This window comes from Lissotriton helveticus, chromosome 3_1 (assembly GCF_964261635.1).
Source record: "Lissotriton helveticus chromosome 3_1, aLisHel1.1, whole genome shotgun sequence".
Taxonomy (NCBI): Eukaryota; Metazoa; Chordata; class Amphibia; order Caudata; family Salamandridae; genus Lissotriton; species Lissotriton helveticus.
Window position 1 is genome coordinate 65053251 of NC_136061.1, and position 22504 is coordinate 65075754.

The following is a 22504-nucleotide window of genomic DNA, read 5'->3' on the forward strand; positions in this document are numbered from 1 at the left end:
AGAGTACCTGCACTTCTCAGCATGCCTGCAAACATTTGATTATAAATTGTGAATGGATATATATATATATAGGACTTGATTGTGTGCTTTCCGCACTACACTTCCCAGAAGTCTCACTGGAGCCTCCCATCGACGGGCGAGTTATATAATTGGAGAAGTGTAGCGGGTGCGCACACCGCTTCCGTTAAAGCCCCTGAAGAGAAGCAGATGGAGCTTCGAAACGCGTCGGGCAGATCCATTACGGAGCGGCGTCTACAAGCGGATCCCCGTCCTCACCTACACATAAATAAAGCTGCTGCTCGCGTGCTACTCACATGGTGGACAACCTTGGAGCGTGAATCTATATGCGGCAGTCCAGCCGCAGAGTATGCACCACCCCGTTAACGTGGGGGTCACGGCAGTGAAGTAGCAGCCGTACATGGAATCGAGGACGGGCCCACTTGTGGAGTCCATACAGGACTTGATTGTGTGCTTTCCGCACTACACTTCCCAGAAGTCTCACTGGAGCCTCCCATCGACGGGCGAGTTATATAATTGGAGAAGTGTAGCGGGTGCGCACACCGCTTCCGTTAAAGCCCCTGAAGAGAAGCAGATGGAGCTTCGAAACGCGTCGGGCAGATCCATTACGGAGCGGCGTCTACAAGCGGATCCCCGTCCTCACCTATACATAAATAAATCTGCTGCTCGCGTGCTACTCACATGGTGGACAACCTTGGAGCGTGAATCTATATGCGGCAGTCCAGCCGCAGAGTATGCACCACCCCGTTAACGTGGGGGTCACGGCAGTGAAGTAGCAGCCGCGCATGGAATCGAGGACGGGCCCACTTGTGGAGTCCATACAGGACTTGATTGTGTGCTTTCCGCACTACACTTCCCAGAAGTCTCACTGGAGCCTCCCATCGACGGGCGAGTTATATAATTGGAGAAGTGTAGCGGGTGCGCACACCGCTTCCGTTAAAGCCCCTGAAGAGAAGCAGATGGAGCTTCGAAACGCGTCGGGCAGATCCATTACGGAGCGGCGTCTACAAGCGGATCCCCGTCCTCACCTACACATAAATAAAGCTGCTGCTCGCTTGCTACTCACATGGTGGACAACCTTGGAGCGTGAATATATATATACATATATATATATATACAGCGCTTGACTTGAAGATTAACCGCACTTCTGAGAATCAAACGGGTACTATAAATAGAGAGTATCTGGCTATCTGCACTTCTATATTTCCATGTAAAGCACTGGCTGGTACTTTACAAAAAAATTTCAATCTTTTACTCTGCAGCCTCACCCCATCTTCTTTTTTTTTGTTCTGTAATTTTTTATTGAGTATATAAAAAAAATATATATTTACATGGAGCATGGGATATACGTGAGCGGAAAAACAGAGAAAGAAGAAGGAACAAAAGAGGCAAAGAAAGGAGCGCCGGGGGGGGGGGGGGGGGGTAGTAGTTCGATTGTCCATGTTCTGTCTGTCGTTGTTTTATGCCTCCTCCTTTGCGACGCTTCGTTGTTCGTTGGTATTTCTTTCCCCAACCCCGGACAATAGTGAGGAGGGGGGGAATAGAGGTCGAGGTCGATAGAGAGAGTGCATGGTACGCAGGAACGTGTGTCCCTTCTGTAGTGTCTGGATTCTGCGCCTATGGGGGTTTATGTGATGTTAGGTAATGGTCTAGGGGTCCCCACATGTTCGCTTGCCTATGTGTTTTCGGTGAGTGTTTCGCTGTGATGTTATCTGCCCCCCTTAAGAACGTGACCCAGTTGAGCCAAGCTTGGGGCGCGGCTTTTGAGGTGTCCTTCCAGTTACTTAGGACCGTTTTGACTGCCGCCGTTAGCAATAGGTCAATGAGGTCGCGATCTTCTGTCGTTGTGATTGACGGAGACGTAAAGCCTAGGACTAGGTTTGGAAAATCTATGTGTATGTCTATTCCTGTGATCTCATTGATGAGTGTTCCAATTCTGTTCCAGAATCCCCTGACCTTAGGGCAGCTGAGCAGAAGGTGTTCTAGGTCTCCCTTCGCTTTGTGGCAATTCCAGCATGTTTCGCTGTCTCGGATCCCCAGAGCAGCCAGGCGGGCTGGTGTCCAGTATGCCTTGTGCACTAGCCAATATTTGGTCTGGTTGAGCGCTGCCGTTATTTTCTTCCTAGTGGAGGATCTCCACATCTCTGCTTTCTCTGCCTCGCTTACCTCCCTCCCTGCTATCTCCCCCCAGAAATTTGTGATCTTATCGTTTAGTTTGGAGTTCTTGGGGCGGAGGTCTTTGTATAGGTGTGCTACTTGGTGTCCTAGTGTGTTGAGACTGGCTGCGAGTCGTATGAGCGGGGGTGTGCGATTAGTGAGGTTTGCCTTCCTTATGGCTACTTTGATTTTCAGGAAGTTGTAGAGCTCTATGCTTTGTAAGTTGTGTGTTTCTTTGATGGTGTCGAAAGTTGTGTATGTGCCCTGATTCTGGAGGTCTTGGGCCGTGGAGATGCCATGTCTATACCATTCGTGCATGTCTAGGACCTTATCTCTGTATTTCAATGTTGGGTTATGCCATATAGATTCAAGTTGGCTGCCTCTTATGCTTGATGTCAATAGTTTGTCGACGCTCAGGAGAGCTGTTTTCGTGTTCTTCAGGACAGGGTTCTCCTTGACTGCTGGGTGTCTGGTGGCTGTGAGGAGGGTGATGGGGTTCATGCCTTTTAATAGTCCACGCTCTAGTGTCAGCCATGCTGGGGTATATTCCTTTCTTGGGTCTAACCAGTGTAGTCCCTGTCTGGCTATGCATGCTACCTGGAATCTTTTGAAGTTTGTTATGTTCAGACCGCCCTGATCTTTTGTGAGTCTAAGCTTGTGTAGGCTTATTCTGGGTTTTTTCTCTTTCCACAGGAAGTTGTTAAGTATCTTGTCTAGTTTCTTGTGGAAATCTTCTGTGTTCGTCAATGGGAGCATGGCTAGCATGTAGTTGACCACAGGTGTTAGCATCATTTTTATCGCTTCTATCCTTCCCCACCATGTGGTGAATTTGGGCGACCACCCCTCCACTTTCTCTTTAATTTTCTTGATTGTTGCCTTTTCGTTCTGCTCCAGTGTCGTTTTTAGGTCTCTCTCGAAAAGGATGCCTAAGTATTTTATGGGCTTCTGTTGCCATGTTAATCCGGAGTTCCCTAGTACCTCTCTTGTTGTGTGGATATTTAGGGGTTTGCATTCTGATTTATCTTTGTTGAGCTTGTACCCCGAGACTTGAGCGTATTTGTCAATAGTGTCAGTCAGTGCTCTAATGGATCTTTCGGGGTCTTCTGTGACTATTAGGACATCGTCCGCATACGCCGCCAGCTTGAAAGTTTCTCTCCCTATTGGTATTCCTACTATATCTTCATTCGTTCTAATCATCGTGAGGAGTGGTTCAACGGCTAACAGGAATAGGGCTGGTGATAGTGGGCAGCCTTGTCTCGTACCCCTGCCTAGGTTGAGTGTGTTAGATGTGCCTCCAGTGACCACCACCCTGGCTTTGGGGTTGCTGTATAGGGCCATCACCATCTTCCTATAGTTCGGTCCTAAACCGAATTTCGCCATACATTGCTCTAGGAATGGCCATGAGACCCTGTCAAAAGCTTTCTCCGCATCTAGGGCTCTCATGACTGCGACATTGTTGCTCCTGGAGGAGTGGTTGATTATGTGGCATAGTAGTCTCGTGTTATCGTGGGACATGCGGTTTTTGAGGTAGCCAACTTGAGAGTTGTGTATGAGTTTGGGTAGGTATGCATTGAGTCTGCTGGCAAGTACTTTAGCGTATATCTTGCAGTCTACATTGATGAGGGAGATCGGTCTGAAGTTCTTTGCCTCAGTTGTATCCTTCCCCTCCTTTGGTATGACAATTATGTTTGCCTCAGCCATCGAGGGCGTCATGTGGCCTGTCTGGACGCATTCTGTGAATACCTGTTTCATTGTGGGTTTGAGGATGTGCATGTAGTTTTTGTGGAAGCTAGCTGTGAAGCCATCTGGCCCTGGCGCTTTATTATCCTTGAGGCTTGCCGTGGCTTTGGCTATCTCATCCTCCGTTATGTCTAGCTCTAGGATGTCTCGTTCGCAGGCTGATAGTGTAGGGGTGGTTATACTTACTAACAGCTCTTTGCCCCCATCCTCCTTTAATGTTTCATCCCTGGTGTACATTCCCTCATAGAAATCTCTAAAGACCTCTAGTATATCTTTGTTTGCAGTCATGGACTTGCCCTGTCTGTCTTTGATGGCTCCTATCGTGTGTTGCCGCTGTTTCCCTCTTAAGTAGGATGCTAAGTTCTTGCCAGCCTTGTTTGCAGTGCAGAGGTTAATAGATTTATATTTGTTAATCCAGGTCCCTGCTCGCTCACTCAATATTCTATTGAGTTCGTACTTATGTTTGGTCAGATTCGTGAGTGTGTTCTTGTCTTCCATTCTGGCTATGTGGCTCTTCTCCAGTTTTTTAATTTCATTTTCTAGGTCTTCAATTTTTTTGTTCCTTCCTTTGTTTAATCTGCCCTTGATTGTCATAACTACTCCCCGTACGGTGGCTTTTAGTGCGTCCCATAGTACCTCCCTGTTTGTCTCTGGTGTGTCGTTTATTAGCAGGTATTCGTTTATCGCCTTCTCTATTTCGGCGTTCGCTGAGGCGTGATGGAGTATGCTGTCATCGAATCTCCATCTGCGGGTTGGCTTTTCGTTATGCCTGCCCGCCAAGGTTAGGCTTACGTGCGAGTGGTCTGATACTGATCTGGGTCCTATCTCCTTGTGGTCTATGAGGTGGGTGTGTGTATCTGACATGAGGATATAATCTATTCTGCTGTATGAGTTGTGTGGGTTGGAGTAGAATGTGTATTCTCTAGCATCTGGGTTGCTTAGGCGCCATGGGTCTCTCAGTCTGAGTTTGGCGCAGAGATTCTTCAGGATGTTGGGGTTGTTCGCTGTTTGGCTTGGCCTGCTCGGGTGTTTGTCGATCGCTGAGTCTAGAACCTGGTTCATGTCCCCGGCGACTATCAGCAGATCTTCTAGTGGTAGTGTGTGTAGTTGTGATCCCACCCCCTCCCAGAATGCTTTATCTTCGGTGTTGGGTCCGTATATGTTCGCTACATGAAATGTTTCTCCCGCCCTTCTAAGAGTGGTCACCAGTGTCCTTCCTTGAGTGTCGACTTGTGAGCCTACCACTGCTAGCTTGGATTTATTGGTGATAATTGTTACTACCCCATTCTTCTTGTTCTGTGCTGGAGATCCCACCACCTCGCTTATCCAGTTGGCACCTATGCGCCCGATGTCAGCTGCTTCTAATCTAGTTTCTTGGAGCACATAGATGTCGCCTTTGAGTTTCTTAAGATGCTCGAGCACCTTCCTTCTTTTGACCGGGCTGTTGAGACCCTTGACATTTAGGGACACTATCTTTATGTCTGTTGCGATGCTGCTCTGGTTGGTGTTTGTCATTTTATGTTGCTTGTGTTTCGCGGTCTATTTGGCCCTCCCTTGCGTGCTTGCGATGACTGTGTTGTATGCATTCCTCGGTACCTATGCCTGTGTTTGCTGGACCTCGACGTGAAGATATAGAGGGGAGGATAGTAGAAAAAGAAGAAGAGATGATAGAAAGTAAGACCATGTATATGCTCCCCGCTCCCCTCGTCCTCTTTGGACCCCCCGCCCGTCCCTCCCCTCCCACCCCCCGCCCTCCCTTACTTGCTGAGTGGGTGTGGGACGACAAAGTTCCTCTGCCCCGCATCATCCCTGAGGTAGGTTTTGTGTTCTTCCTTTGTTTGTAGGTAGGTTGGAAGTAAAAACATTGTCTTGTTCAGCCTCTGTTGCATAGTTGGTCTCTGGTATTGCCATCATCCGGCATTATGTCTCTTTGTATCTGCTGACTCTTTACAGCTCCTGTTTGACTGTTCATGGTAGCTTGAGGTAGATTTGTTGTCTTATGTCCTGAGTATTCCTTGGTTGTGGTGTGTCTTACTCAGATTGCCCGCTTACGTCTGGTGATGCACTTCTTTTTGCTGCCCCAGGGCTTTTTATCTCCTCCATCTCTTCCACCGGTGGTCCTCGTAGGTAGTTCCTTAGATCACCTGGGCATTCAAAGATCATTGTTTTCCATTTGTCCGTTACTTTGAACCTGGATGGGCCCACAAAGCTGAAAGTGGCGCCCCTCTTGCGTAGGGTTTCTCTGAGGGCCAGGAACCCTTTTCTTGACTCTACAGTTTGCTTCGAGTAGTCTTGGGTTAGCACGATCTTGCTCCCCTCCCACGACAGATTTTGGTTCTTTCTGGCAAAAGCAAAAATGGCTTCTGTTTGGCTCATCCTGAGTGGGTTGCAGATTATCGCCCTTGGCCCCTTGCCTGTCATCGCTCTCCCTGCTGGTATTCTGTAGGCCTTTTGCACCTCGAACCTTCTCTCAAATGTGATGCCCATAAGTTGTGGAATCATCTCCTCTAGCATGGCTGCACACGAGCCAGCTTTGTCTTCTGCTCCTTCAGGTATGCCCAGGATTCGTATGTTGCCCCTTCTTGCCCTGTCGTCCTTCTCCGCTAGTTGTTTTTGTATGGCCTTCGTGACTTTCTGTAGTTCAGCTATGGCCTTGGTGTTCCCGCTAGTCTCATCTTCCACTGAGCTTATTCGGCCTTCCGCTGCTTCCATTCTTGTGTTCGTTTTGTGGAGGTCCGCTCTTATGGCTGCTAGCTCAAGCTGCATGTTCTCTACCTTGAGTTTAGTCTCTTTCGCCACTTCATTGCCCTCATTTATTCTCCTTAGGATGGTCTCTAAGGTGACTGTTTCGCCTTTTGTTTTTGAGGGGGATCCTTGATTGTCTATTTTGGGTCTTTTTTGTTCCTCTCCTTTCTTCCCCTCGTTGCCCGCCATTGTTGCACTGCCTCTTCTGGGTAGGATGCTGCCTAGTTGCCTTTCCGCCTGGGCCTCCTTTGATATGCCTATCACCTCATCAAGGTTCCCTTGATGTCTGTACCTGCTGGGCTCTCTGATGTGCCTTGTCCTGGTCTTTGCCTTTGGTCCTGCCAGCGTGTGCTTTGTCTCGTTCGCGGCTGGTCAGCCCGCACACTTCAAGAGTCAGTGACCCTGTGTGATCAGGAGATGTTGGGGCTGTTGTGGTTGGTGTGGTGAGTGGTCTTTCTGAGCCCTTGTCTATGTGTCTCTCTGGTTTGCCGTTGTGGCACTATATGCTCTCCTGGTTGGGCTTCCTCTTTACTCAAGACTCGCGTGCCTTTATTTATCTATTTGCTCCTGGCGTGCTTCCCAGGGCCACCCGGGGCTTTAGTGCTGCGCAGAAGTTGTGCTCGACAGTCCCTCTGTGCTGGTGTTAGCCGTGGTTCTGTTGCCTTGCACTCTTGTGCTGTGTGACCATGCGCCCGTGGCTGTGTCTTTGTGTGCTGGTTCTGGGTCAGAGCCCTCCTGGGCTCCTTGTCGGTGTTGTCGATGTTGTTTGGGCTCCCCCCTTGGCTCTAGCTGCAAACGCCCTCCTCTTGTCTGTCTCTGGCGCTCGCTCCCGCCTTCCTTTCCCGCTTCCGCCTCTCCTTGCCTCCGGTGCGGGATCTCGTGCCTCCCCGCGTTCACCCGGCACCTCCGGTTGGCCTGTTACACTGCTCCTACCGTGCACCACTTCCTGCGCTCCCCCAGCGCTCTCCTACCTTCTCCTCTCTGCCGGTAGGCGTTGCGGGTGTTAGCGCTTTCTCCGCTTGCTTCCTGCTCATGGGGGTCTCTGTTCGTGCGCCACCTTCCGGTTGGTAGCTCTTCCGCTTCCGGGTCTCCTGCTTCGCCTTCCGCCCAGGATCGGAGAATATTTCCGGCAATGGCGCCCTCTCTGCAGCCGCTTCCGGTTTGGCGATGCACCCTCTCACGGCCCTCAGATGGTGGGTCGCTGGGTCTTCGGATCACCGGATTGTCTCCTGTGCGGCGGCCTGTCCCCTTCTCTGTGTCCGTGCTGGTCGTCGGCTCTGGGCACCCTTCTCTCTCTCGGATCTCGAATCCAGACTTGGTAAGGTTTTTGCCCCGGGTTGGGGGGAAGGTCTCCGGCCACAGTTATCAGGGAGTGTTGGCTAATGTGGTAGCGTCCTCTTGCTGCTTCCGCCGTTGGTTTTCCTTTCGGTGACTCCCACTTGCCTCAAGGCGCCATCTTGTGCTTCGTGCTGTTGTTTGCCCTTGGTGGGTTTGAGGGCTGATTTCTTGTGCTGTGGCTGCTCTCCTCCTTCTTCCGTCCGTCGTTTGGTTGCGCCGATCTTCCCCCACCTGTTTTTTGTTTTTTTGGCTGGCTCTGGCTAGTTTGGCTGGTTAGTTTCCCCTCAGGGATGTGGAGCCGACGGACTTAGACGACCGTCCGCATTGCCGTCCAAGCCACGCCCCTCGCCTCACCCCATCTTCTAACGCCTCTTTGTTGCAATCAAGCATGAAGCTATTTCAGAAACTGCTACTGTGTATTATCGTTTGTTACCAGCAGATGGCAGCATTGTCTAACACTTCAATTGCTCATACTTTTCTTTAACTAGTCCATAAAGCCCTCCTTAACACCTGCTCAGAAAATAAATACCAAGAAAGGGCGCAGCCCCGGTTTGCACCTGATACCGTGCCTTGGCAGTCTTAGTGTGAATTACTGTCGCTCAGGGGTAAACTTGTCGCTGCACCGCGCGATTTTTCCCAAGGAAATATTAACTCACTATTCGTTTCCTCGCTCGAGGTCGGACAGGTGGGCAGGAAACGGCGTCAGCAAAACCAATTTCCACTCATCATTATCCCTATTTTTGGACTCAAGTGTCACCAGGTATCACCGGGCAACATACGCAGACCCGTTGTCAGAGCTGACAGAACCAGGACACGGGAGTGCAAGGCGTGTTTGAGCCTGACGGACGCTTTTTTTTTGCATATTTTATACAGCGCGAACTCGACCCGAAGGTATTGGAGCGCTTTACATGAACACCGTATTTACATTACACATTCAGGCACGAGGAGGTTAAGTGATTTGCCCAGAATCACAGGATGTGGACGCGACCCCGCGGCTCGAACCCTGGTTTCCAGCACCAGAGTCGGGCGTTTATGCAGACGCTGGTGCAGCAGGAGCCGGGTCTCAACAGTGGAGGGATACGAAGAATTGTAGACATGGGGCAGCTGAGAACTGGAGGGAAGCGATGGGGCCCCAGGAGGGTGCAAGCCAGGGGCCACAGTTCGATGCAGGTTTCCTGACCCTCGTATTTTGAGTTACCCAGGGTCTCTCTCCGAGATAACCGAGTGTTTCCACACATTTGTATTTCAGTGAACCCCCTTCCGTCCACTTTCCTCCCTCAGTGAAATCCTGTGGAGGGAGATGGACCGGCTGGGCTTAGAATTTAAAAAAATACGTGCCAGGGCCATTGCCCTGCCAGTGCAGCCACTGCCAGCAATAACTGTTAACCATCACACTCCTACAGGTGAGACTATTCCAAGCCCTAAAGAAGTGGTTCCCAAACTTTTTCAACCTGTGTCTCCCTTTATCTATTGGCCGTTGTCCGCGCCTCCCCATTATGTCATTTTATTTTACGGGTGGCGGGGATGTAAGCCCGGCCTCTGGAGTACTTCCATTTCTCTCCTCTTTTCTCTGGTGGTTGGTCACTTCCTTACCAGACACAGGGCTATTTCATTAACTTCTGCTACGGTGTATTATCGTTTGTAATCAGCAGATGGCAGCACTGTCTAACGCTGCAGTTGACCATATGTGAGTTTACTCACATATCTATACTGTACAGTATAGATATGTGAGTAAACTCAGCCTCTGTTCTCTTTTAGCTAACCATACTTCACATTAGCCAAATTGATAAAAGTCTGTGCCAGTATTGAGCCCCCAATACTGTCGACATACCAATGCGCTACGTTATCTTTCAATTTGGCCTCGATCTCCCGTTGCACAAACTACTTCTACCACACTCAGATACTGGCACCCCTCTCGCATGTAGGGCACAATCAGCAAAGACACCCAGTCTGGCACCTCTCCAGGCTTTCGTGTGCCCCTGGGCATGCAGTCTCACCGAGAGAGGCAGGGTAACAACCGCAGAAAGAAGTGTCAGGGCAACCGTATGTGTCTGGGGGCACAGAACCTGCCAGACTGACTATGTTGAGGTTCCTTAGACACTGGTGATCTCTGTCGATCCCAGTGAGGTGAGCCCTGGCATCTGGTATATTAACAGTAGCAACCCCAAGAAACTGCTGTGCTGCACCCCCGGATGTTGCAGCAGGTCTGGAACACTCCCCAAGTCTCTCGCACAGCTCACCTTTGGCAGTTATGGTCTACACTGCGCCGCCATACACAGCCTCAAATTTGCCCCTTGTCCTTCAGCACTCGATTTCAGGGTGGCCCAATTTTTTGCAAATTACACACCGGGACAGGCAGCCCAGCTTTCCTTTGCCCGTTCTACAGCACTGTACATAGATAGGGGCAGCCCAGATCCAAGCCTCATTCACATTCCCTGTGCCTTCTCTCCGGACCCGAAGCTCATTACCTGGTTGGTCTGGCCCTGGCCCAGCAGTCTATTGCGGCCCATGTCCCAGGGTGGAGCACACCCCGTCGATATCCGGGCAAGATGCGAAGGGGGGAGTGACCCGTTTCACGAGCAGATACAGCTTAGCAATGAGGGGAGAAACAGGGTCCCGCCACCACTTCTCCGTGCCCGGTTGCAGCACTGCGACGGCGTATGTGTGGCAGTCAGTCCGAGACAATCCCCAGAGGGCTAGGCCCCGTCCACGGGCGTAGGAAGTGTGGGGGACGCGGGGGACATATCCCCCCCAGATTTTGTAGTGGGGGGGACGCGGGGGACGAGGGTGGGGGGGACGAGGGGATGAAAGAATGTCTCCTCCCTCTTCTGTCTGTGGCAGGGCCATTGGTATGTCAAAGCGCGAGTGCTTTGACGTGCTAATGGCCCTGCACTTGACCTGTGCCCTTCCCTTTTGTTGTGCATCAAAAACTCCAAGAAGGTTTTCACACCTCATCACTCGCCCCCACAGCTGATTGCAGTCTGAACTTATGGGACGAATCAAGTTTGTAGATTGCTCACTACTGACAGCCACAGCCCACTGGCGCGATCCAGCACTGGGGGGCTGGGCAGCAGGCAGTGCGCCTGTCCCTGTTTGGAGCTAGTTACCCACCCTCCTCCTCCCACGTACTGGTCACCAGGTCACCAAAAGATTCATGCTGTGTGTGTTATAACAAGGCCCTCCTATCCCTGATCCAAGGCAGTCTTTCACGTGCTGTGGTGAGTACAGTTCTGCCCATATTACCCGAGATGGAGTCCGGTGCGAGCATGTTCGTGGTAGTGTGCGCAGCAAAGTGTAAAACAAGTTTATTGCTATTAGAAAATGAAAGATTCATGTGCTTATAAAAGGAGCTCACGTACGAGTTAATTTTTGTGCGAATTAATCTGCTGAAGTGTATCTGCAAGCAGTACTGTATGTGAATGTGCACCTCTTTTGGAAGCACTAACATGTTCGTTTCAGTTTATTTCTAAAAACTTAAACAACGCTTCAACCTGAATAACATGGATTGTGGAGTCTCTCTAAATTGTTTTTCAAGCCAAATGTACCAGTTATGCAAACTATGTGTAGTTCCTTTTAATATGCCCACATATTGTCTGCACTGAAAAAACACAATTTTCTTCCACATGGTATCAAGATTACAGTTTGGGCCTTTAATATTTTCTCCCAGTTAGTAGCGTATTTTAGTATTCTGCATGCAAATCTATTTTTTACGGTGGGACTCCTGAACCTTTAAACGTTCAATTTAGCTACAAATATATTTAGTATTGAGGTGCATTCCCAGAGTCTGTGTGACCCCCAGCCCCTTTGAATTGGTCCGCTGCAAGACTGTGGAGTATTAACAACATATGAGTGTGGAAGAAACGTTAATAATGTTCTTGGAATGAGTTTTGCAGTGGACCATAACTGAAGCTGTTTACTTTATAAAATATTGTTTTATCCATAAAGCTTAAATTGCTTTCAGATTAGTCAATTGAGTTGGTGTTTATAGTCTGTGCAGCTGGACTGCAAGGAGGAGTCTCCTGTTTGCGGCCTTCCATTTCTGGTGCTTTGCAGCAATTTTAAGATATCCTTAGAGTTTTTCGTTGCTTATATGGGTGTAATTTCTGATATTTATATGTTTCCCTCGTCTTCATTGCTCACGAGAAAGTGTCACTCAGTCATTGATATGTCACTCATAATTATACTGATATTATGAAATGACAAAGCATTCTGAAACCTTGGCAGCTATGCTGACTGCATCCTGCCCCTCCTCAGCTGGGACCCAACTTTATTTGACTGTTTCACACTGCACAATTCAGCCACTCAAAAGCCTAATGTTTTGTTTAAATGTTTGAGCAGTTAAACCTCGCCCTGGAACATGAGAACAATTAGCACCAGACATAGTCTAAGCGCACATCTTGCATTATATTGTGTCAGATGTGTTGGTCTGTCCGAATATTTACATAAATAACAATTTAAATACCACTATTTTGTCTTATTTCAAATTTTATAGCACTATCCAGTCCAGGGTGTCGGAGTTCTTTAAATCACACATCCACATTATACAAAGACAATAAATCATATGTACGTAAATCAATTTACATGATGTGTTACATAAGATTGTGAGGGTTACAAGGTGTAGGAGTCGCATGTTGACTCCTTCATGCCAAGGGAGTATACTTTGGATGTCCCTGATCCCCACAGGCCTTCTGGAGAACCTGGATGATGCACAGACGCAAATGACGCAGAAGACTTGAAGAGCAGTGAGACCAGGAGTAGTAGGAGTCTTCCTTGATGCAGTCTTGGGTCCAGTCGAAGTCCGCCGAAGTCCAAGTGTCAAAATGGTCAAAGAGTGTCTTGGTTTCAGAGGTTGAGAGTCTTGTTCCACGAAGAATCTGAGGACCTACCCACAGGGGAGCCCTTAAGTACCCTAAGGAAAGGGTTGGACGACTCGGGGGTCCCTCCCAGAGGAGGGGTTGGACAAAGGGAAGGATACTCCCCTGGTCTTTGTCCTGTTTCACGCCTAAAAAGAAGCCAGGGGTTCCTGAACTGGCAAATGTGCCCTTCAAAGCAGTCTGAAGCCACCGGCAAGCCACACCTCCCTGTGACAGGAAACCTATTTTTTACTTTCTCGTGTTCGAGCTCAGTAGCAGTAGGGCAGAATGGGGTCTGTGGTTGGCAGCAGCACTAGGTTGCTGGCAGACCCTGAAAGGCTGGTACTTGGAGTACAGGGGTTTCCCTAAGGAGCCCCCCAGTACTTGGGATCATCCTTGTAGCGCTAGAATTGGTGTTGAGGTATGATTCCAACATGTTTGCTACAAAACATGACCAGGTCCAGTGCAGCCATTATACAGTTAGACATCACGTAATAACTGATGTCCACTATATACCTTAAAATGGCTGACCGCTCTTACAAAGCCTGAAGAATCAAATCCGGGGTTTGTAGGGGTGTCCAGCTCATGCAGGGGCACTCTCAGATTTGTAACCAAGCTCCCTTCCTATCATAGGGGTGACATAGATTTTGAGTGCAGTGACCTCAGACATAAGGAAACATATCTGTTGTGAGAGGTGCAAGCAGCTTCTCACACAGGCTGCAATGGCAGGTTTGTACTCAAGTTTAAGTGGACTTCCACGGTTGGCAAAATACATGCTGGAGCCCATGGGAGCCTCTGGTGTACCTATGCCCTGAGTACCTTAGTACCATATACTAGCGACTTATAAGGGTCCACCAGTAGCCAATTGTGGATGTACCAAAGTACTTACCAGAGCCAATTTAAGGGAGAGAGCATAGTAGATGGGGTCCAGACTAGCAGTCTACAGACAAAACACACTGACACCAGATACAAAGTGGGGGTAACCATGAAAACAGATTCTGCTTTCCTACACCCCCCAAACGTAAGGACATGAGGCTAACCTTGCCCATTTGAGTCTTCATTTTCTCAGTGGAAATATCTGGAAAGTCCATCTTTGTTGGCATGGTTACTCCTAGGTCTACGTTCTACTGAAAAGTCCATCCCCTGTAGAGAAATGGACCACCTCAAAAGTTTGAGGTTTTCACCCTTCATCTGTTTAAGCCATAAGAGGGGCTTATGGTCTATCTGAACAATGAAGTGAGTGCCAAACAGGAATGGCCCCAACTTCTTCAAGGTCCAGGCCACAGGAAAGGCCTCCCTCTTATCTGACCAATGCTTCTCCCTGGGGGTCAACTTTCTGCATATAAAAGCTACTGGTTGATCCTGACCTTCTGTATGAAGCTGTGACAATACTGCACATATCCCTATCTCAGTAGCATCTGTATGAACAATGAATTGTTTGAAGTAGTCAGGACTTTGCATAATTGGAGCAGGGCACATGGCTTGCTTCAGGTTATCAAAGGCCTTCTGACAGTTAAATATCCACTGAACTTTCTTAGGCATTCTTTTGGGGGTGGGGGCACTACTACCACCAGTGCTATTGCTAGGGGCACTAGGAAGTTTAGGATTAATAGTAGCAGTATTGTTGTGGCCTTTTTCCTTACACAAATAGCACCAAGGTTTCTTGTTAGAGGAGGAAGATGAATTGGACCTACCCCCAGAGGAAGATATTTTGAGGACCTTCAGAAGACTTTATTTTCTTTAGATTTCTTCCCACTTTTCTCTTGGACCTTAGAAGAATCTTGGTTCTTCTGGTCACTACTACCATGAGACGTGTTTCACGCTGGTGAACCCACTCATCTGCCTTCTTTCCAAATCTTGGGGAGAGGTCAGCTCTGAGTCCACCAGTACTGGTGCAGTTGCTGATTTTTGACAGTTATTAAGGAGGTGCTTGCTCACAAGTAAATTGTACAGTCCCTCACAATCATGCACATTACTTCTATGAAGCCAGCCTTCCAGAGCCTTAATAGCACTATATACAAAATCTACCCAGTCTTAAGTGTTTGCCTTTTGTGTGTCCCTAAACTTACCCCTGTATTGCTCAATGGTTAACCCAAACCCACCTATGATGGCACTCTTCAAGACTTTGTAATTGTCTGCATCTTCTTCCTTCACAGTTAAGAGTTTATCTCTATCTTTGTTAGCAAAGGAGAGCCACAGAATAGCCGCCCACTGGCCCTGAGGAACCCTCTGAACTACACAGGCCCTCTCTAAAGCAGAAATCCACTTATGAATGTCATCACCTGCTGGTAAGGAGGGACTATCCTGCTCAAGTACCTAGTGTCAAATGAGTGTTCCCTAACTCTAGGTTCACTAGTGCTGCCACCATGGGATGATTCTAATACCAATTTCTTCTAAGCCCTCTGGACTTCTAGGGTTTCCTTATCTGGGGCCAAATGTTATTTCTTGATTTGAGCTTTGCTCTCTCAACGTTGAACAGGTGGTATTCCATTTCTAAAGAATAATCTCTCTTGCTAGAGATGGAGGTCTCTATTGCAGTGGCAGAGGAGGAACCTCCCCTGAGCACTTTGTACTCCCCAGGAGGAACAAAGGGGGTCCTACCTCAAGGGCATCCCTCTGTGTCACTAGAGATATTCCCTGGGGACTAGAGTTCTCCAGTAAGGGGTCTTCAGACTCCTCTTGGACATGCTCAGAAGCAGAGTCATTGGTGTTGGACATCCCGGCTCATCTTCTGAAGCATCACCACCCAGATCCAAGTTATCCTGCCCATCTGACCTTTTTTCTTTGTAGCAATAACTATTCTCCAAAGATTACTTCACTGTTAATATGCAACTCTCCAAATGTCACTTGTAAATAAACATCATAGTCTTGAACAAGGTCTCCACGCTTTCAATTAAATGCTCAATATTTTAGCTCGAATAATCCTAGCACAAGGAATATTTGCTTGTTTTGAGCATTTTATAGTTTTTATGAGCCTCCCATATAACAAAGTTTTTGTACTTTAGTGCATTCCATGCACTACTCATTTGTGCACTGCTAAACAAGGGGTTTCCAAAAGGGATCCAACTGACTTCAGTACTCAGACACACAGAATCCTATACCATGCTATTAAACCTGCCAGCCTTGTGTGATCTTCCCCCAAACATTTTGCCTGCTTACCTCCTCTTTTTACTGATTCTTTTAGTTGGCCTTAGGACTCTGAACACTTTACCGCAGCTGACCATTGCTAAAATGCGAGTGCTTCTCGCCCAAACATGGTAACATTGGTGTATACACAACTAGCATATTTAATTTGCTTACAAGTATCTTATTACAGTGGTATACCATATACCCAGGGCCTGTAAATTAAATGCTACATGTGGGTCTACAGCACTGACTGTGCCACCCACACAGGTAGACAGGTAGCCCTTTAACCATGTCTCATACCTGCCAATGCAGAGCAGCCTGTGTGTACAATTTTACTGCCATGTCGACTTGGTATTCAAAACCCCTTGCCAAGTCTTAAACTTCTCTTTTATTACACATAAGTCACCCTTAAGGTAGGCCCTAGGTAGCCCATAGGCCAGGGTGCTATGTTACTAAAAGGTAGGGCATGTACATTTAAGTTTTGCATGTCCTTGTAGTGAAAAACACCTACATTTGTTTTTCACTTCTGTGAAGCCTACTCCTCTCATAGATGAACATTGGGAATTCCTCTGTATACTCTTTTGAGCTGTAATTCCTATTTAGAAAAGAGAAGCTGTGTCATGTTTTGCGTCTTTGGAATGGCAATGATAAATCCTCTTTACTGGTAAGATTGGATTTCATATTACTATTTGACATATGCCACTTTTACAAAGTGGACATTTCTCTGCTCTTACAGCTCTGTGTGCCTTTAGCCTGTCTCCGATACACTCCAATATTACTCCAGTTGCATTTTGAGGTTTAGGAATGTTGCAAAGAGAATTCAGTTTATTCTTCCTTTTTGTTCCCACCTTTGTTTTCTTGGTGCATGAAGATGTACGTTTCAAAAACACGTTTTTTCACATTTGGTCTATAACGCATATTAGCAAGCCCATTATCGCCGTTTTAGCCGCAGTTTCCTGTCGCTAAAACTGCGATAATTTTATCGAGGTTCCTTGCTAATATGCCCCTATGTGATTGTATTTGTTTAACGTAGTGTACGGTTCCCAGAAAATGGTCGATTTGTATCGGGTCACCGGAAACTCCAAAAGGTTGTCCTTGTCCCCCCCAGAAATTGAGTGTCTCCTACGCCCCTGGCCCCGTCCCTCCACAGTCCTCCTCCAACGGCGTACAGCGCTGCCTACTGCTCGCAACACTAAGAGAACTGGGCCCTTTCTCCTCAGTTCTCAGCCAGCTCCCTCATTCAATTCCAGGCCTCCTCATTTACTCAGGCCAGCGCTGGTCTTCACTTCAGGGGGGGCCCACGCTGCGGTCTCCTGGGTCAATTAACGCCTCCGTGTAACAGGTCTGTCGCCCCCCCTGCCGGTCAGCATTATCAGTTCGGCTGGCGCCTCCTCCGTGACTAGCCTCACTGACTCAGGCCGTCGGCAGTCGTCTGTTTTCCCTTGCCACCTTACGTGCCATACTATTTATTCCTGATTCCCAAACTGTGTGCTCATCTGTTCGTGGCGCCCCTGGCAAGTTTTCACGGCGCACCAGGGAGCCGCGGTGTACAGTTTGGGAGTTGCTGCCCTAAAGGTATAAGATTGGCTTGGGAAGTGTTTTGACTAATAAATAGCTGTTCTGTTCATCTCTAAATTACACAAACAGCGCCATCATGTGGCAGACTATGATAAGTGCTGGTCTTAACAATTAAGTGCGGTACTGAGCATTGGACACCACCGGCTCAAATTAAGCACTGGTCCGTGAGGGAATTGGTCTCATGGACCCCCGCCAGGGACCACAGTTTTAGTAGCACTGGGGCAATGAAGCTTTTCCCTTGGTTGCCTGACTGTGCCCAGAGGAGTAGCAGGTCCATGTCATCCCCCAGAGTGTTACATGAAATGTGTTTCACTGGACGGGAGGGAACGATGAAGCAGCATGTGTGTGTACATGAGGTCAAACAGTGGCTTCAAACTGTTTTTTACGTTTCAACTGCCTGTTAAGAAGTTAAAACCATAAAATGCTTCACACCCTTGAGAGGTGGAGCCGGCAGCTGTTTATTATTTCTAATTATTATTATTAATAGCACTGTGCATCCCATGCATCTACAAGACCAGAACAGGAGAAAAGTCCTTCTCCTACCTCGCAGGCAAGGCCTGGAATGACCTCCCCCTCCACCTCGGGCAATGCCCCACTCTGCACCAGTTCAGGAAGGACCTCAAGTGTTGGTCCTGCTCTACTGTTGTGTTGGTCCTGCTCTACTGTTGTGTTGGTCCTGCTCTACTGTTGTGTTGGTCCTGCTCTACTGTTGTGTTGGTCCTGCTCTACTGTTGTGTTGGTCCTGCTCTACTGTTGTGTTGGTCCTGCTCTACTGTTGTGTTGGTCCTGCTCTACTGTTGTGTTGGTCCTGCTCTACTGTTATGGGTTCATTGATTCATCAACTTTATGAATGTTCTAATGTTTTCTCGTTTTAGAAATCTGTTTGGAATATTTGCATGAAAATTTTTCAATGTAATCTTTTATTATCATTACGAAATGTTTTTTTAGGCTCTTCTTCACCCGATATTGCTGTTACTTCTCCCATTTCCCTGTTATTCGACCTTTTTATTGCTCTTGCTTTTAAAGTTATTTTATCATCTTGGAAATATAACTCTAAAATATCCTTAACAACTTGGTGGAATCTTGTTTGTGATAACATAGGGTTTCTACTGTTTCCTCTACTTCCCTTTCTCAAAAAATGAAAACGGATCTTTTTTGGTTACCCTTTATTACGTATCTCTCTACTTCTACTCCCATTTCCTAATTTCTCCCTTCTTTTTTATTTATTTTTCTCTCTTATCTTTTCTTTTTTATATTACTTGCACTTGTGATCTTCTAGTTCTCTCTTCCCGCTCTCCTCTCTTTCTCTTTCTCCTCTTTTTCTTCTTTCCTCTCTTTTCTCTTTCCTTTTCTCTTTTCTCCTCTGTTTATTTCTTTTAATTAATATCATATAATTGTGTTATTTCCTCACTAATATTTGCTGAACTATTATATGTATATTTTATATTTTACATTTTCTTCTTGCATGGATTTTGTATTATCTCATGCAAAACTTCAATAAAAATCTCTTAAACAAAAAAAAAAAGGAAGGACCTCAAGAGCTGGCTCTTCGGATGACCCGGCACTCAGCGGAGCTGCCCCCCCCATGCACGGTAAGACCTTCACGGGTGAGTAGCTGCACTTCACAATTCCCTGATTGATTGATTGATTGAGTGATTGTGCACTTCACCAATGGGGTATCGGCCCATTTTGCACCGATTGGACATAAGTCCACAAATGGAAAATGGTTGTACTTTGTAATTTAAGCTTAATGTATCCTGGGATGTAGTGAATTGTGCCGTCATGATGTGGACATACATATATGTTATGGCTCTGCAAACATTCAGGCCGGTTTAGCCTTAGGCACCTAGCTGGAAGCGTGCTGCCCCATCTCCTGTTACAGCGCCAATGATCAAAGCAGGAGGGTTCACTGTCATTCTTATGTGTAGCGCTAGTGTAGTGCCTAGATGACAGTTGGGAATCCCCCTTGCAAAAATATTGAAGCAAATATAAATAACTTATAAAATGCATGTTAGCAACACATCTCTGGAATTCTCTCACCTCCATGACAAACTGACCCGCGTAGGTACCGGTCATTGTTGAACTTTGACCCGCAGCTAGGATTCCAACTGCCCAGATGTAGAGGGCAGCTGGGCCGAAGACACACCCCAGAATAACACCCTGCACATGGGGAGGAAACAGTGACGTTACCGGAGTGACCCACAACTTCGTAGCGAGAATGAGGCACGGGATGACTAGAGGTGACCAGCAGAGACATGAGGTGACCAGCAAAGAGATGAGGTGACCAGCAAAGAGATGAGGTGACCAGCAGAGACAGGAGGTGACCAGCAGAGACAAGAGGTGACCAGCAGAGAGATGAGGTGACCAGCAGAGACATGAGGTGACCAGCAGAGACTTGAGGTGACCAGCAGAGAGATGAGGTAACCAGCAGAGAGATGAGGTGACCATCAGAGACAGGAGGAGACTAGCAGGGAAGTAAAGTGACCATCCGAGAGATGAGGTGGCCAGCAAAGAGGTGAGGTGACCATCAGACACAGGAGGTGACCATCAGAGACAGGCAGTGACCAGCAGAGAGATGTGGTGACCAGCAGAGACAAGAGGTGACCAGCAGAGAGACGGGGTGACCAGCAGAGACAGGAGATGACCAGCAGAGATGGGGTGACCAGAAGAGATGCGGTGACCAGCAGAGGCAGGAGGTGACTAGGAGAGACAGGAGATGACCAGCAGAAATGGGAGGTGACCAGCAGAGAGATGATGTGGCCAGCAAAGAGGTGAGGTGACCAGCAGAGGCAGGAGGTGACCAGCAGAGAGATGAGCTGGCCAGCAGAGAGGTGACATGACCAGCAGATAGATGAGGTGACCAGGAGAAGCCCAATTGACCAGCAGATACAGGAGGTGACCAGCAGAGAGGTGAGGTGACCAGCAGAGACAGGAGGTGACCAGCAGAGAGGTGAGGTGACCAGCAGAGACAGGAGGTGACCAGCAAAGACAGGAGGTGACCAGCAGAGACAGAAGGTGACCAGCAGAGAGGTGAGGTGACCAGCAGAGACAGAAGGTGACCAGCAGAGAGGTGAGGTGACCAGCAGAGGCAGGAGGTGACCAGCAGAGACAGAAGGTGACCAGCAGAGAGGTGAGGTGACCAGCAGAGAGGTGAGGTGACCAGCAGAGACAGAAGGTGACCAGCAGAGAGGTGAGGTGACCAGCAGAGGCAGGAGGTGACCAGCAGAGACAGGAGGTGACCAGCAGGGACCCGAGATGACTAGCAGAGAGACGAGGGGACCAAGGAGGTGACCAGCAGACAGCTGATGTGACAAGCAGAGAATAGAGGTGACACAAAGAGAGAAGAGCTGACACCAAAGACAGGACGTGACCAATGATGAGAAAAGCAGGCACAAAGGGGAAGAGGTGACCACGAGGGAGTAGTAATAATGCCAAGAGAGAAGAGGTGGTCCAGAGGGAAGAAATGATCAACAATGAGAAGTCTGGGTGTAAAGGCGAACAGGGCCACAGAGCGAAGAGGCGACCACAGAGAGCCAATGTGATCAACAATGAGAAAAGGCGACCTGTAGAGAGAAGCTGTGACTATCCGAGAGATATTAGTGGTCATCAGCAGGGAGAGGAGGGGGCTAACAATGAGAAGGGAAGATAAGGAGAGAGAACAGGTGGCCAGTAAAGAGAAGCTGAGACTAACTGGGAGACACAGAGATGAAGTGACGAGCAGAGGAAAGGGGTGACCAGTGGAGATGAGTAGAGGCCAGAAGACACCAGAAGAACAGACTGGTAGATGCAGAGAAGGTGACATTAGCATGAGGGGCGACTAGACATAGAGGACCAGATGGAGGGAGGGACCAGCCAGAGGTCACCAGAGAGAAAAGGAGGCCAGAGATAGGTGGTCATAGAGAAGTTTTCAGATAGAGGAGGTAAAAAACACAGATGTGCCCAGACAGGAGAGGTGACCATTTAGAGATGAGGATGCAGAGGCAGCTAGACAGAAGAGGTGACCACAGACAGGTGTCCACACAGAAGGGTGACCAGAGAGAGTTGTCCAGACAGAAGATTAGAAGGTAGATGATGCCTGGATAGAAGAAGGGACCAGTAAAAGGAGTCTGAGCAGTGGAGGGGACCAGGGATGAATGTTCAGAGAGAAGTGTCTAGTCCACAAAGAGGTGAACAGACAGAAGAGATGACCATAGAAAGGTGAATGGATGGAAGATGTGACCAGAGAGCGGTGTCTTGGTAGTGGAGGGAGGTGACGAGAGATAAGTATTCAGACGGAACTATCCACAAAGAGGTGTCTAGATCGCAGAGATGACCAGGGAGAGGCGTCCAGACTGAAAAGATGACCATAGAGGAGGACAGACAGGAGAGGTGACCATAGAGAGGTGGGCAGACAGAAGAGATGACCATAGAGAGGTGGGCAGACAGAAGAGATGACCATAGAGGAGGACAGACAGGAGAGATGACCATAGAGAGGTGGACTGACAAAAGAGATGGCCATAGAGGGGTGGACAGACAAAAGAGATGACCATAGAGGAGTACAGACAGGAGAGATGACCATAGAGAGTTAGACAGACAAAAGAAATGACCATAGAGGGGTGGAAAGACAAAAGAGATGACCATAGAGGAGGACAGACAGGATAGATGACCATAGAGAGGTTGACAGACAAAAGAGATGACCATAGAGGGGTGGACAGACAAAAGAGATGACCATAGAGGAGGACAGACAGGAGAGATGACCATAGAGAGGTGGACAGACAGAAGAGATGACCATAGAGGAGTGGACAGACAAAAGAGATGACCATCAAGCGGTGTCTGGATAGAAGACTTGACCAGAGAGAGGTATTTTGGAAGTGAAGGTGACCAGAGAGAAGTATTCAGATTGAAGTGTTCACATGAAGGTGTCTAGACCGCAGAGATGACCACAGAAAGGTATCAAGACTGCAGAGATG

At 48.2% G+C, this 22504-nt stretch overlaps 1 protein-coding gene across 1 annotated transcript in view; it reads right to left on the reverse strand.

Moving 5' to 3' along the window:
• SLC11A1 (solute carrier family 11 member 1) overlaps positions 1–22504 on the reverse strand; it is a 196990-nt gene that overhangs the window by 31426 nt on the left and 143060 nt on the right. The window contains exon 11 of the mRNA XM_078679242.1: positions 19596–19715. Within this exon, the coding sequence (XP_078535368.1) occupies positions 19596–19715 (120 nt within the window). The remainder of the gene's footprint in view (positions 1–19595; positions 19716–22504) is intronic.